The sequence below is a fragment of the Garra rufa genome, chromosome 5 (assembly GCF_049309525.1).
Source record: "Garra rufa chromosome 5, GarRuf1.0, whole genome shotgun sequence".
Classification (NCBI taxonomy): Eukaryota; Metazoa; Chordata; class Actinopteri; order Cypriniformes; family Cyprinidae; genus Garra; species Garra rufa.
Window position 1 is genome coordinate 38,054,487 of NC_133365.1, and position 15,963 is coordinate 38,070,449.

Below are 15,963 nucleotides of genomic sequence, written 5' to 3' on the forward strand. Positions count from 1 at the left end.
CAAGGTCAAGTCTAATGAAAAAGCTCTATCCACTCACATCAAGTCTTGCACACATTTGCGTCAAAAAACCAAGAACAACTTCACAAATTTAAAACATCTGCAAGAGATCTCTTATTAACACAAAACATGAATTATAGAGCATAAAAATGCAAAGTTGTATATTTCTCAAAAAAAAAAGTATGCATACTTCTAAAGGAGATGAGATTAGATCCTTACCTCTTTTAAACCAGTTGCAGCCCTAGTTTTCCAATAGCTTGTTCCAGTGGCATGTCATCTTTGTAAAAGCAGAGTAATCCAGCGGTGAGACTAAAGCTGAAGCTTGAAGTGGCAGATGAACGTGTGGAGATGTGCACTCACTGAGGGTGAATGAAAGAGTGGCACAGATAGAGGAGAGAGACAGAGAGACCAAGTGCCTGTGCTCTCAGGTCTGGAAACAAGCTCCCAACCTCAACACAGACCAGGTCCCTGTGTATCAGGAGGACAGTCAAGCTTAATAGAGCAAGGTGACGCCAGTCCCTACACATGCAGCGTCAGTAAGTGATCGCTCCATTATTCTCACATTGTGAAAGAGTTATTGAACTCATATGCTGACGTTGTGCGCAGATTCTCATTTGATTCTAACTCTGATGTCAACATGCTCACATGACCATGACTCCTATGGTGTGATTACATCATAATGACAAAACTGTCTCGCCTTTGAGGCAGCGGTTCAGCTCCTGAGGGATGAGCAGGGTGTGTATTGATCCGTTTGAATGTCCGTTGCTGTCACTAAATATAAGCCTGCAATGATGGCACTTAAGAAAATGACAATAATAAGACTCCTAGTGGAATAAAAATGGACAATAAGTTGTAGTTAATAGCATCAGGCACACCAAAAATAACAACAATAATAATAATAATAATAAGTCACTGCTCTCCTTTAGCTTTTGGTCTGAAATGGCACTTGCATAAAATAACAAAGTGCAAACACTTCAAGTCTCTAGATACTGTTTGTACCCTGAAAATAAATCCAAGTTCTACTTAAGGTGCGTACAAGGTGCATGTGCTGGGTAATTGGAATTCCAGTCAGGTTCATTTCAGCCTGGTCGTAAACATTCGTAGTACATTAGTCTGACATACCCCAAACCAATCAGCTTAAAAAGGTTTCGCCTGATTGCGGTATTCGGCTTTTTAAAATAGGGGGTCGTGAAGGAGGTTGAGTGGGTGAGACGGAAAGTGCTAGTGTTGTGACCCTTCTCTAATCTACATGACAACCTTTGTCAATCAGCCAGTCTGAAGACGAAACACAACATGCATATTCATGAAAGCAGTCAGATCTTCAGGCTGGCTTAACAGCAGACACTTCAGTTGCTATTGGATATGGAGATGAGCAGGTTGTCTTTTGCAGTTGGCAAGATGAAGAATAATTAAGTGGATAGCAGATGTGGAAAAGAACATTTATTAGCAAAATTAGGCATGTTGTTTTTGGAATATTTTAAATGATAATCTAGAAACTGAACCTGATACTAATTGAAAAAAGTATGACAGTGACAGTGGAAAAACAACAGTTTTTGCTTTAAAAAACAAAACAAAAACAAACCTAGAATCACCAGAAACCTATAGTCAGCACCCATGCAACATGTTGAGCTGTTTTGCTTGTGGGAGATTGAATCCTGTTGATTTCACCACTTTTTTACCCACCCTCTATCTTCTCATGATTTTCTGTCTACTTTCCACTTTGTAAATAAAGTTACAAAAGGCCACATTTTTTGTCTGTCCCACTAGTCAAGTTTTTGGACAGTAAGATTTATTTATTTATTTTTATTTTTTTTAAATAAATCTCTTCTGCTCGCCAAGCCTGCATTTATTTGATCCAAAATACAGCAAAAACAGTATTGTGAAATAGTTTCAGTATTTAAAATAACTGCTTTCGATTTGAATATATTTTAAAATGTAATTTATTTCTGTCTTTTTTTGTGAAAGAAATTATAGAAATGAACACTCCTAATTAGCAAGGACGCTTTAAACTGATCAAAAGTGATGATAAAGACATGTATAATGTTACAAAAGATTTCTTTTTTCAGATAAATACTTTTTCTGAACTTTCTATTAAAAAAAAAAAATCTACTTAGCTGTTTTTAACATAATATATGTTTCGTGAACAATAAACCAGGACATCAGAGTGATTTCAGAAGGACGTGACTGGAGTAAAGATGCAAAAAATTCAGCTTTGAAATAACAGGAATAAATTACAAATAATTAAATTTAAATATATTCAAATAGAAAACAGTTATTGTAAATAGTAAAAATATTTCAAATTGTACTGTTTTTGCTGTACTTTGAATCAAATAAATGCAGGCTTAGTTAGCAGAAGAGACTACTTAAAAAAATACATTACAAATCTTACTGTTCAAAAACTTTTGACTGGTAATGTATTTTGGGGCATTTCAGTTTTATTACAAGGGATATTGGACAGAAAATGTGACAAACATAAATGAGAGGGAGAAAAAGGGGTGTTGGGGTGAGGCAATTACAAAAGACTGATTTAAAAACAGGTCTTCCAAAAAAACTGCACCACTCATGTCAGAGCGCTCGCACTACCCGCCAGGCCACTTCTCTGACCTTAGGATCATTAAAGTATCTTCTTAGTGTTCGGTGCTCTCATACACTTCAAACACATACTGAACACCATTCTCCTCTTGCAAGCCTGTGGGTACACCTGGGAATCTGACCAGACAGAAACAAGAAAGAGAAACAGAAGGAACAAGAAATTATTCACATGTTTTTATATGGTCAGGACTGATTTTACAAGCATGCATTTCAACTAAGAACATAAGAAAAAATAACCTGCAGTACGAAACATAATAGAGACACAAACACAATTACAGTTGAGGTCAAAAGTTTACATACACCTTGCAGAATCTGCAAAATGTTAATTTTACCAATATATGAAGGATCACACAAAATGCATGTGTACTTATTTGAACAGAATGAAGGTGTACATTTTTCTCATTTAGCCCAATTACATTTTTCCCCTTTAGTACTGCCCTTCAGAAGCTACAGAAGATACTTACATGTTTCCTCATAAGACAAATAAGTTAAATTTACCCTGATCTTCAAACCAAAGAATTTGTGGGACCTAAAGGATTTTTCTAAAGAACAGTGGGCAGTTTAACTGTTCAAGACAAACAAAGGGACTCATTAACAACTATCACTACACAAAAAGCTATTATTTTCTCTTGTGGACTGTGTGTTAACATCTTTTATGTGAAATATCTTATTCATACTAAATAAAACATAACGTTCATTGTATGATCCCTAAAATAATTAACATTTTTACAGATTCTGCAAGGTGTATGTAAACTTTTGACCTCAACCGTACATGCACATGCTTGTACTCTCATGAACGTTCATTCACTTTAGACTTATATAGATTCTTGTTAATTGTGCCAATTAACTTTTTAAACTAATCAAATGAATTTGAGAACACAAAAGATCCATTTAGCTCTTTGTCAGATTAAGTGGCAGTGATGAACCTGTGTCTACATTCTGTGTGCATTTAACTTCTCTTATTGCGAGCCTGAGAGATGTGACATTTGGTGCAGCCCACCTTTGATGCTAGATGCCATTTTTACATAACAAGAGAGCTTTTTCTCCTCATTGATGTAACTCTCTTCACTGTTCTCTCTGGATACACAATACACCATGTCTGTTCCAGTGCCAATAAATCCATTAATGCCACTTTATTCAAGGACAAATATTCATAAACATTTATATATAAAAAAGTTGTACTTTTAAAAAAGTCAGGCAAACAGCCTTTTGAAGTTTAACACTTTACTCTAGTATTAAAGGAGAAGTTCACTTCCAGAATGAAAATTTCCTGATAATTTACTCACCCCCATGTCATCCAAAATATTCATGTCTGTTTTTCTTCAGTTGAAAGGAAATAAAGGTTTTTGAGGAAAACATTCCAGGATTTTTCTCCATATAGTGGACTTCAATGGGGATCAACAGGTTAAATGTCCCAATAGCAGTTTCTAAAATATTGAATGCGATATTAAGCTCGATATGGCGTAGCTTGTCAGAGATTTACGTCTCTGTGTATCAATTGCCGCTCCAGCGGAACCTGAGCGGAACGCACGTGATGGAGATTTACTACTAATCAAAGCACCGGCTTCATTGACTAAACGCACCTCACAATATCGTTCGATATATTGCACAGCCCTAATTGGTACCCTGGAAATCCAGAGGTCTCGCGAGAGCACAATTTGAATTGTCTCTGCAAGACACTCTGGCATTGAGCAATAGGCTCGTTTGAGATGCGCCTAGCCTCACCTGAAATGTAGGCGAGAGGAGGCGGCTGCAGTAAGGGGAGGAGTAAAATAAGCGCAGTCAAGACGGACAGTTCTGAGCTCTGGAAGCGGAACCGATACCTACGAGATCAAAGGCGGATATCGCGTTATTCACAATCACGTGCTGTGTTGCTAATAAACATGATATAATTTAAGTTCTATTGCTTTTATATGAAAATAAATACGATGAACAAAACACTCAAAGTGCTTGCTTTTTAATTCCATACGAAAGGCGTATTTATCATCCATTTTTACTTTAATACAAACGTGTATTTTATATTTTTATAGTAATATGACAATCACAAATCACACACAGAGATCGCACTGTCATAGTGTTTGGGAATATTCATGCAGAATTTAAACACATAACCACATATATTAGATTAAAAAATAAAACATTTTAGAAAAGAACGCAACATCACAGTTGATTGAACCAATGAGCATTAAATTGTGTCGTCAGCCAGTCGTTTCCCATCATGCTTTTGGTCAGCGCAGTCGGTGGAGAGCTACTGCGATTCTGCGCAGATTTTGCTCATCTCAAACGAGCCTAATGATGCATGTTACTGCATTACGTAAGCTGTTCTGGGAACCAATCAAATCGGTGTATCTGATGTAGGCGGGCCAGAGGCGAGCTAAACTGATGACGACAGCGCTGCAACGTCCGGAATCATTTAGTAAACATTGAAAGATGGCTACAGATGAACACCAGTTATTTGAAACGGCTTTGGCCGCTACAATGAACGAGTTAGACTTGGCTTTTCATATAAAAGAGGAACAGAAAACCACGCTCGAATCGTTCCTTTGCAAGAAGGGCGGCAAGAGTTCAATCTATCAGTTAGCTCCGCTGGTAGCTAAGCGTATGGGGCTTAGTGTTGTGATTGGTCGTGGCGTTATCCAATTGCGTGCAGTGAGAGTCTCAAATGCATGCTTGGTGCCGCCCCTCGAGTTAGGCCCTTTTCATTGCTCGATGCCAGACCCTTAATCTTAATAGATTAGGGCAAGGGTCACCAAACTTGATCCTGGAGGGCCGGTGTCCTGCAGAGTTTAGCTTCAACTTGCCTCAACACAGCTTCAAGTATACCTATTAAGACCTTGATTAGCTGGTTCAGGTGTGTTTGATTAGGGTTGGAGCTAAACTCTGTAGGGACACCGGCCCTCCAGGACCGAGTGTGGTGACCCCTGGATTAGGGTCTGGATTTTTTCCAGGCTACTAGATTGGTACATCTGCCTATGTAACACATGCATGATTACGCAATGCGTGAGGTCAAGCTAGTGTAATACAAGCGCATATATATTAGTGGTGGGCATAGATTATTTTTTTTTTAATCTAAATTAATCTCACTGTAATCTTGGAATTAATCTAGATTAAAATGGCTAATTTGAATTCTGCCTAAGGCATTCAGAATATGTGTGCTACCCAAATAATGACTAAAAGTAAGTCTTTGAGAACGGGTTTCTCAAGCCAGGTGGCGCATTAGACCAGGGGCTCATCTCCTGTTTCCCAAATGCATCACAAACTGCTTGACAATTGCATTTACAACACAATTAACTATACAAACTTGTGTAACCAACTATTCCTACACTGCATGTACTTCTGCGTAAAAGGCTGCGCGACGTGCGCGTTGCAGTTAAATACACAGACGCGCACGGGCATGGATATCTGCGTGCATAGTTAAACTGCATTGCTTTTAGAAGCGTCAATTCAGTTGTTGCATATAATGTCATAATGTCTTTATTTCAGGATTATCAAAGTAAATTATAACTCAAATTTGAGATTTTACTGGGGCACAGCAGATTTTCACTGGGGCACGTGCCCCAGTAAAAAGGGTCTAGCAACGCACCTGTCCTGAAGCAAACCCAGCGGCTTCATAGCTGCATCCATGTTAGCATGTCTCGTTTGATGTGGTAATTTCACAGTAGGCATACACACAGGTTCGAAGACTCGTTCTCGCCCCCTACAGTGCAATTCGGCTAGGTAAACATCCGCGCTAAAATATCAAGGTGAAAGTCATCATAGCTTTTTTTTTTTAATCGCCCAATAAGAGTCTCACGTTAACGCCAATAACGGCCCACCACTAATATTTTATATATATATATATATATATATATTTTTTTTTTTTTTTGGAAACTGCAATTTGGACCTGCTGATACCCATTGAAGTCCACTATATGGAGAAAAATCCTGGAATATTTTCTTCAAAAACCTTAATTTCCTTTTAACTGAAGAAAAACAGACATGAACATTTTAGATGACTTGGGGGCCAGTAAATTACCAGGAAATTTTGATCTGTGAGTAAACTTCTTTAATATCACTCTACGAATCATGTTATTACTAATTATTTGCCTTTTTTTTTTTTACATTTTCAAAGACGTCTTTTATGCTCACCTAGGCTGCATTTATTTGATCAAAAACACAGTAATATTGTGAAATAATATTACAATTTAAAATAACAGATTTCTATTTTAATACATTTTAAAATGCAGTTTATTCATGTGATAATAAAGCTGAAATTTCAGCATGCATCATTACTCCAGTCTTCAGTGTCATTCTAATATGCTGATTTGATGCTCAAGAAACTGAAATTATTATCAGTGTTAAAAACAGTTGAGCTGCTTAATATTTTGTGGTAACTGTGATACTTTTTTAGGATTCTTTGATCAAAATAACAGCTTTTATTAAAAAGAGAAATCATTTGTAACATTAAATGTCTTCACTATCACTTTTGATCAGATTAACATAGCTGAGGAGCTGCCTTCATAATGAACTGCAATGCTAACGTCTCTCTAGGTGTTACAGATGTAAGTGTAAAAACAACTATATGAGCACTCACTCGGGCAGGAGCTTGTACTTGTCCGTGTTAATGTCAGGTATAAACGTGTCGCAGTCAAACTGCTTGAGGACCCGTGTTACAAAAAGACGCCTGGGACCAGACCTCTCCATTACCTCCTAAAGAACACAGCACAACATTCGCAACAGTGATTACATTGTACAAGATATTAACAGAATGAGGAGGAAGGAGTATGAAGGATGGGAGTCTTTTGTACATTTTGCCTTGAGGCAGTTTCCATAACAACTGATTATACAAAGATCTGGACTAGACTGCGCTATAACTGAGATACAACTGATGTATAGGTGGGTGTATAATGTATACTGTTGCACGTGTATAACTGGTGAAACAGGCCATTTAACCCTCAAATTACAAACTATCAAACCACATTATAAAAACAATACAATTAGTTTTATAAATCGGTTGTATGATGGGTGAAATTAAGTCACACTTAAACGTTAAATACTAGATTGAAAAAAATATTTCAATGTATTCAGAAGGGAAGAAATAAATGGAGAATATGAATACAAACACACAGAACTGATCTGAAGCCATACAATTACCTCAACACCACACAAAATTATATATAAAGTCCCACAATAAAGTCCCACAATACTTCCATGTTTATACATAAGTTTACCACTGTTAATTGGTAAGAATATTAACGTGACCATTGTAAAAGTCAATGACAATGGGGATTTAAAGTATTTTCAGCATATGTTTATACTTTTATTACACTTTCCTGAATTTCTCAAAAGATATTACAGACTTCAGAGGTCATTTTACCAACCTTGTACAGAGCACTTCCACCAATTATCCAAACCTGGTCCACTTGTTTTTCAAGCTCACTGCTGTCTAACAGATGGAGAGCTGAACTAAAGTCTGAAGCAAGGTAGTGAGCTCCCTCTGGGGCTGTCCTGTGAAGTGAATGATATAAAAGTGCCTGTTTCTTTTTATACAACATAGTGATTTCATACAAGATGAAATAAACTGTAAACACTATAAGAGGATTACTTGAGCTCTCTGCTGAGAACAATGTTGATCCTGTTCTTTAGGGGTCTGTTTGCAGCAGGAATAGAGAACCACGTCTTTCTGCCCATCAGGACCACATTCTTTTTACCTGTAAATGACAAACAGAATGTATGACTTGGTTTAAGACTGTACTAATTTTTAACAAACAAATAAAATATAACAAAAAAAAAAGACAATGTAAGCATATTATTACCCTCAACAGAAGGGGTCATGGTCATCTTCTGAAAGTGCTTGAATTCATTACTAAAAAGATAAATATCAAAGCAAATGGGATGATTTTTGAGGCTTGCTTGTGTTAAAGATTAAGAATATGTCAGGTGTTTTGCTGTCATGATAAAATGTGCTGACTGGACTCTAGGATAAGGGTCAAGCTTTTAACTAAAGATCTGTGCAGCCATAAAAATCTTTAGCTAATATTCTTACAACTTTCATTCTCTCTTCATGTTTTTGTAAGATGCTTTTATTTTATTCACTTGTGAATAGTCATTCGATTTACACAACTGCAAACGTGTTATAACTTCTGTTGCGAAATACAAAACTATTTACACAGGCCACCAGAAACTACAAACACCTTTCACAATGTTGAATCAATATATCAGAATATTAGCAGCAAATACGAGCTCACCTTAGTCTTATTGGATGCCATGGCAGATTTCCATTTTTCCCTATTCCCATATCTGGACAAACAGCTACAATACAGTTGAGTATTCGAGACATGACTGATTTTAATATCATAAACAAAGCACAACCAGCTAACCTCCCGCCAACGAACTTACGAATAAGTACGTCAAACGCTTGGCTCATGAATATGAATTACGTTATATTACGCTCATGATCTGATTTGCTGTAGGAATAAGTTCGCGCTAGAGCTGACCAATGAGCGTATTCTATTATTGTGACGGCTTCGCGCTTCGGTGAAAGGAGCTAGTACGCAAGTGCAGCACGCAAATAGGAAGCAGAATTTATGTGCAGTGCAACTTAGATCAAATGTCAAGGTACAAGTATAAAATCAGTAGTGGATAGATAAATATATGGGCCATTCTACAGAATTGGTCCAAAGTCAGAGTTGGAAACGTCTTTTTTCAAAAAATAGGTATGTATGCAAATTGTATGATATCCAAGGTACACATTTATAGTAATTGTGCAGTTCATTCTCATATTGTTTTTTTTTTTTAGAAAGTTTTGGAATGTCCTCTTCCCAAATTTGTCACTACCAAAACACAGTAATAATAATTTAATTAGAAGGGTTATATTGACCTATTAAGATTTTGCTTACATCTACATGGTAAATATGTATTTGCTATTTTATATACATTTTTTCAGAGGAAAATCAATAACAATTACATTTTTAACAATACTTAAAGTATAATTTATCAGATTTGTTGTATTTTGAATCCAATGTTTCTTTTAAAAGGCAAAAAGTTATTCATACTGATTTAAAAGTTAAGGACTCATTAGTTTGAATATACATTGAACCAAAAACTATCATAACATCTTAGTTGCTAACGCAGTATACTTTATTTTTGACAAAACATCCCATGTTTCGGGGAGCAGAAGGGGTTTGGTGCCTTGCTCAAGTGTCTCACCTCAGTCGTGGTATTGAGGGTGGAGAGAGCACTGATTATTCGCTCCCTCCACCTACAATCCCTGCCAGACCTGAGACTCAAACCCGCAACCTTTGGGTTACAAGTCTGACTCTCTAACCATTAGGTCAAATAAAGGATTATGTGTTCCATTTTGTCACTACTGAAACAATGATGACATTTTTGCTCGTGACTGTTACAGTTACCAAAACGCTATGAGAGCGGGGGACACATGAATATTTCCTGATCATAAATGTAGGGGTGTAGTTAAAATCAGTCTCAGCCAACAGACTAAAACATACACTGTTTCTGTAGTGAGAAAGTCCCTTCTTAAAAACAAAACTTTACAGGTCCAAAAATATACACTGCTTATGGTAAACATTTCTAAATCTCAAAGGCCATGTGGATATATGTGGATAGAAAATTTTAAAGGACAATTTATAAATCTGATTATGAGCAGTGCATTGTAATTGTGGTTAGTAGTATAAGTTGTATATTTGTATCGCTAATAAAGTACTAAATATTTTTTCTTAGAGTATTTCAGTTTCATAGAATATATAATTACATTACATTCATCTTTTTTTGTAAGACATGTATAAAATAGTAAATTTCAAGTGCCTGTGAAAAGCAAAATATAAATCAACAAAATCACACAGTGACAGTACAATCAATCTCAGCATGGCCTTTTCTTTCCCCAGCTCATGTCCATGTTATTTGCAGCGTATGGCGCCTCCTTTTGGTTTTGCTTTGTAACTTTGTGATATTGCTCAAAGTCAATGCCCAGCAGCCACTCAAATCTAAATGAGACAAGCGCCTACAAGTGTTTACAATGGGCACTACAGTCTCCATAGTGATATCTGAGCGGTTCAGGCTAACGGATCTAAGGCATTGCAGCGGGGGACCGTCTAGGGCTCCGAGGGGTTTGGCCGGATGATTCAGGACAAGACTGAACACAGGGTCCAGTCGACAGGGAACAGCGATTAGCGAGAGCTTCTGAAGGAGTGAAGCGCCCCTAAGTAGTGCCCACAGCACTCCCTTCAGAGACCTCCAACACAATGCAGGCTTCATTTGTCGTTCATCCAGGGAAAAACTGTTGGGGCACAAAACAGAAAACAGAAAACGGTAAACAGCACATTCAATTGTAATGAGAAAGTGCATCAGCATGAAGTTTAGCAAGAATGACAACATTTGACTTACTTTAGTGTTAAAGAGCGGAGGTGTGGAATGCATGGCAGATTAGGAAGAAGGGCTTCGTCTTCACCCTCCTCCTCTTCATCGTCATTTCCATCCCAATTATTTCTGGGTGGGTCTGAATGAACACTGAGAGAGGTGAGTCTGGGACAGGCACGAATGAGCTCCAGAAGAGGAGTATGTCCATCAGCTTTGATGCCTTCCAAGGTGAGCGAGAGCAGATGTGAGCCTGCGGCTTTAAGTGCTGGAACCAGTTCAGACAGAAGACCAGCAAACTGTAGAGAAAGACAGCGTAGCTGTCCAGAAAACCTAGCGAGTCCTCTGGCTAAAACGGTTGCCTGTTCAAAGCTGTCTGCATTATTATCCGCACTGCTCTGGAGACAGTCCAAAGACAGAACACACAATTCAGGACAGACCTTTCCTACTACCTCTAAAGTATCCAAAGACAGTCCTTGTACATCTCTGAGAGATGTTGTCACACTTCTACATCCATCTTTTTTACAAAGCTCTCCTAAAGTCCTTTTATTTATATCAGCACTATCACTAGCATCTGTCTGGCTCTCCTCTAATGATAAACAAACATCTATTTTTCCTTCTAAGGTAAAACTTTCCTCTCCATCCGCACTCAGCAAACTGCTGTCTTTCAAGAGGTCTTCCTGTGTCCGCTTCGCCCACATGTCTTTAAGAAGCGGCACACCTTCTCGACTAGTGAACTCCTCTGTCACCTCAAACTGCTTGTTTTGTATGAGAACACAAGCTTGTCCCAGTTCCTCCACGGCCAACCTCTGAAGACCAGGTAAGCTGAGCAAAAGGAATGCAACTGCAGCTACTGCATCTCTCTCGTTTTCTGCTAAACCGATATCCAAAGCTAGCAGGCTGCTGAGAATATTTGCATCCTTGGAAGGGGGTTCTTGGTAGGCCAGAGGGAGTAGGCCTGCAGGGGTGAGGTGAAGGCATCGTGACACATCCAGGTGTTTCAGTTTGGGATACTGGCGGCAAACTACTGATAACACTTTCTGATCACACAGAGTTCCAGCCAGGGAGAGGGAACGAAGACGACTTTGGCTGCCCAGGAGCTCACACAGCACTGATGTAGATATATTCTGTGCACCGCTAAGATCCAGAGACTGAAGATTCTGCGCAAGAAAGAGACAAGAATGTGAACATACGAATTGTACAACAGGCAAGACTAACAACATTCACATGCATATTAATAAAGTATTTGCAATTTGCTAGCATTTCCTTAATATTCCAGTTAGATTTAAAAGGGTTTGTTCTGTTTTATTATATTAATTACAATGTGCACTAGCGTTCAAAAGTTTTAAAATATTAAGCATCACAACTGTTTTTAATATTAATAATAATATTCAGAAATGTTTCTTGAGCACCAAATCAGCATATTAAAATGATTTCTGAAGGATAATGTGACTGACGCCTGGAGAATATTTAAAACTTTTTTTTAAACTTTTTTTGAGCATAAGAGACTTTTAAAAACTATGTACAGTGCTTTGCTAAAGTATTCATACCCCTTCATTTTTTCATGTTTTGTTATGTTATGTTGCAGTCTTAAGTTACACTGCTTTAAATAACTTTTTCTACATCAATCTACACTCCATACACCATTATGACTAAGCAAAAAACAGGTTTGTAACAAGGACTGCATCAACAGCAAATGTATTTGAAATAAAAAACTGAAATGATTCATTGCATAAGTATTCACTGGGACACTTGAAATTTAGTTCAGGAGCAATTATATCACTTGTAGATATTACTACACTTCGAGTGAAGTTAACCTGTGGCAAATTCAATTGAACGGGTATGATTTGGAAAGATCTAACAGCTGAAACTGCATATCAGAGCAAAAACCAAGCCCAGAGGTCAGAAGAACTGCCTGTAGAGATTGCGTCAAGGCACAGATCCGGGGAAGAGTTCAGAATTTTTTTTTTGGCTGCATTGAAGGTTCACAGAAGCATGTAGCCTTTTGGAACAACTAAAGCTGGCCTCCTGGCCAAACTGAGCAATTGATAGAGAAGGTCTTTGCTTGACTTGGCCTTGGACTGATGACCAAGAAGCTGATGGTCACTCTTGTTGAGCTCCATAATCATATATGGAGGTGGGAGAAACCTACGGTAAGACAAACATCACTGCAACACTCCACCAATGTGGTCTTTATGGCAGTGTGACAAGACTCAATCCTCTCCTCAGTGAAGACACATGAAAACCTGCTTGAAATTTGCAACAAAACATCTAAAGAACTTAGATAGTGAAAAACAAGATTCTCTGGTCCGATGAACCTCAATTTCAAGCATCATGAAAGCATCCACTGCTCATCACCTGCACAGTAGCATCCCAACAGTAAAGTGTGTTGGTAGCAGCCTCATGCTGTGGGCCTGTTTTTCAGTGGCAGGGACTGAGGGACTTGTCAAAGTAGAAGGATAGCTCAACACAGCAAAATATAAAGATAGCCTTAATGAAACCCTAGTTCAGAGCATTCAGAACTTCAGATTCTGCAGAAGGTTTACCTTCCAACAGGACAATGATCCTAAGCACACAGCAAGAGTGGCTTATAGACAACTCTGTGAATGTCCTTGAGCCAGAGCCTGGGCTTGAACCCAATTAAACATTTCTGGAGAAGCCTGAAAATGTCTGCCAGACCCCATCCAAGCTGACAGAGCTTGAGAGGTGAAGAAGTGAGGAGAAGAAAGGCAGATAATTGCCAAATGCTGATGTGCAAAGCTTGTCGCATCATACCCAAAACAGACATGAGGCTGTAAAGATGCTTCAACTAAGTACCACGTTAAGTGTATGAATACTTTTGCAATGTAATTATTTCAGCTTTTTAATTAAAAAAAATTTGCAAAGTTGTCAAAACTCAGTTTTTTTGGCTTTGTCATTATGGTGCACGGAGTGTAGATTAATGCGGAAAAGTTATTTAAAGCAGTTTAACATAAGACTGCAACATAAAATGTGACTTTTTTTTGCTATTTGGTAATAATTTTACTATTATTTCATTATTATTTTTTATTGTATTACCTGTTTGGTCACATTAAAGGTAATAAATATGGCTTCCACTGCACAATTATTGATAAATTATCTGTGCAACCAACTGAAAACAAAGCTTACCCCCGAAAATTAAAACACTTTATTCTTTTGCTATTGATGGAAATACAGAACTAATTGGCATATCTGGTATTTGCTGTCTGACATGGGCGACTTTAAATTTAGTTCATTGACTCCTTACAAGTACATCTGTATGTTTACACAAGTGGTGTGCAAATACGAAATAAACAAATGTTAAAAGGGGTGTGTGTGTGTGTGTTTAACCTGGCAGCGTATCTGGATAAGAGCGCAGAGATTGGCATTAACAAGGCTGCATGCTGATGTGAGGGACAAACAGCTGAGCTGCGGGAGGAGGAGGAGATGCAGGGCGGCACGTGTCAACAAATTACGTGAGGACAGGATGCACAACAGCTCTTCCAGCAAATCACCAGCTGAAAGACAAATACACAGATAAGATAAATATTTACTAGTCACACTTGTACAATTATATTTGCAATACTCACGTAATGAGCTGAAGGGTCCCATGACGTATCTGAAGAAATACTGATCCATGTATTTTTGGGCATAATCTTTTGCCCACATCTCCTTCATGTTCTCAGCTAGGCTTTGAAGACAAAGGCGAATGAGTGTAGATGGTTTGTCCTCATCCTCAGTCCATTCATTCTTCCGCTTTTTCTTCCTCTGACATTCCCTCTCCAGTGGGGGCTCAAGTTGCCGGAACAAGGGCATATTTCACCCTGACAGTTACTGACATAGATAAAGCCAATAAATGCATTAGTCATGACATGAAACACAATGGCCTTTTATGAAGCCACACCTTACCTGTAAAGATATGTGCTCAATGTATAGTTCTAAGAGTTTATTACTTTTAAATATAATAGAAAATATATTTAAAAATACATGATTGACCAAAAGACAGAGTAAATAGTTAAAAACGCAAGTGAACTATGTCAGTTCAAAAAATGAAAATATCAAGTGTTTAGAATAGTCAGGTCTTACCAACAGTTTGTACCAACAAGATCCGTTTTGTGCTTCTTTGCAAAAACAATACCTTATGTAGTCTAAACACAAGTCCACACGTTTGGACCGTTCATAAATGTATTGCTGAGGCTGTAATAACGAGAAATCACTAAACATGCAATGTCACTTTACAAATAAACCACTGTAACACGACACACCTTTGCTCTAAACACCCAAACACTTTCCTCGCTCCAGCAACCGCGTCTATTTTTACAGTTTTATCAACTTAAGCAATTTTGTATGAGACGAAAGAGTTATTAGCAAAAAAGTATACCAATTTTATATGTCTTTTCCCCGTTTGTAGTGTAATGAGGAGTCAAATACAGTTGAAGTGAAGTGTATGTGTAAAATAGCGCTTCCGTATAGCACGAGCGCCACCTAGTGTTATGGAGATCACTTTTGTTGCACTACTAGTCATTTAATGAAATACATAAAAGTAGAAGATAAAGCGAGCTATTTGGATCATGCTTTTGACATTTTGCCGAATTTTCTCTATTCCGTTTTTTGTCATTCGAAAATAGTATCTACTGTACCAATGTCTGTTGCGCTATTATTTAAAAATAGAAGTAATATATGGGAAATTCTATCGTATACAAAATAAGGGTAGTTAATGCAAACATTAATAATTGGTCATTTAACAATAGGTGAATCTGAGGAGGAACAGAAGAAGCCTAATTAGAAAAGAAAACAACCAGATATAAATGAACAAACCTTGCTGTGACTTGTTTTCACCAAACTCATAACTCATATTTCTAAAGAAGCTGCAGGAGGGAATTTCACCTTTAATAAAGTAGCTGTACTGATAGGGTCTGGGGTCACAAGAAGCTTAATGAACTCCAGACCACTGACTTAAGATCTACTTAAACCTAAGATCTATCGACATGTAAAAGTCATTTGTTAATGTGGTAATGTGTTTTAC

The 15,963-nt window shown here is 37.7% G+C and overlaps 2 protein-coding genes across 2 annotated transcripts; both read right to left on the reverse strand.

Moving 5' to 3' along the window:
• Positions 1–1,422: 1,422 nt before the first annotated feature.
• Positions 1,423–8,973, reverse strand: dhfr (dihydrofolate reductase). The gene is made up of 6 exons (XM_073840857.1): positions 8,816–8,973; positions 8,384–8,433; positions 8,173–8,278; positions 7,949–8,075; positions 7,162–7,277; positions 1,423–2,706 (listed from the first exon to the last, which is right to left on the reverse strand). The coding sequence occupies exons 1-6, from the start codon at positions 8,923–8,925 to the stop codon at positions 2,625–2,627; spliced, it is 591 nt and encodes a 196-aa protein (XP_073696958.1). The 5' UTR covers positions 8,926–8,973; the 3' UTR covers positions 1,423–2,624.
• Positions 8,974–9,685: 712 nt separating this feature from the next.
• LOC141335377 (uncharacterized) lies at positions 9,686–15,381 on the reverse strand. Its single transcript, XM_073840816.1, has 5 exons — positions 15,024–15,381; positions 14,528–14,771; positions 14,289–14,455; positions 10,971–12,100; positions 9,686–10,863 (listed from the first exon to the last, which is right to left on the reverse strand). Exons 2-5 carry the CDS (start codon positions 14,751–14,753, stop codon positions 10,473–10,475), a joined length of 1,914 nt encoding a protein of 637 aa, XP_073696917.1. The 5' UTR covers positions 14,754–14,771; positions 15,024–15,381; the 3' UTR covers positions 9,686–10,472.
• Between the last annotated feature and the right edge of the window lie 582 nt (positions 15,382–15,963).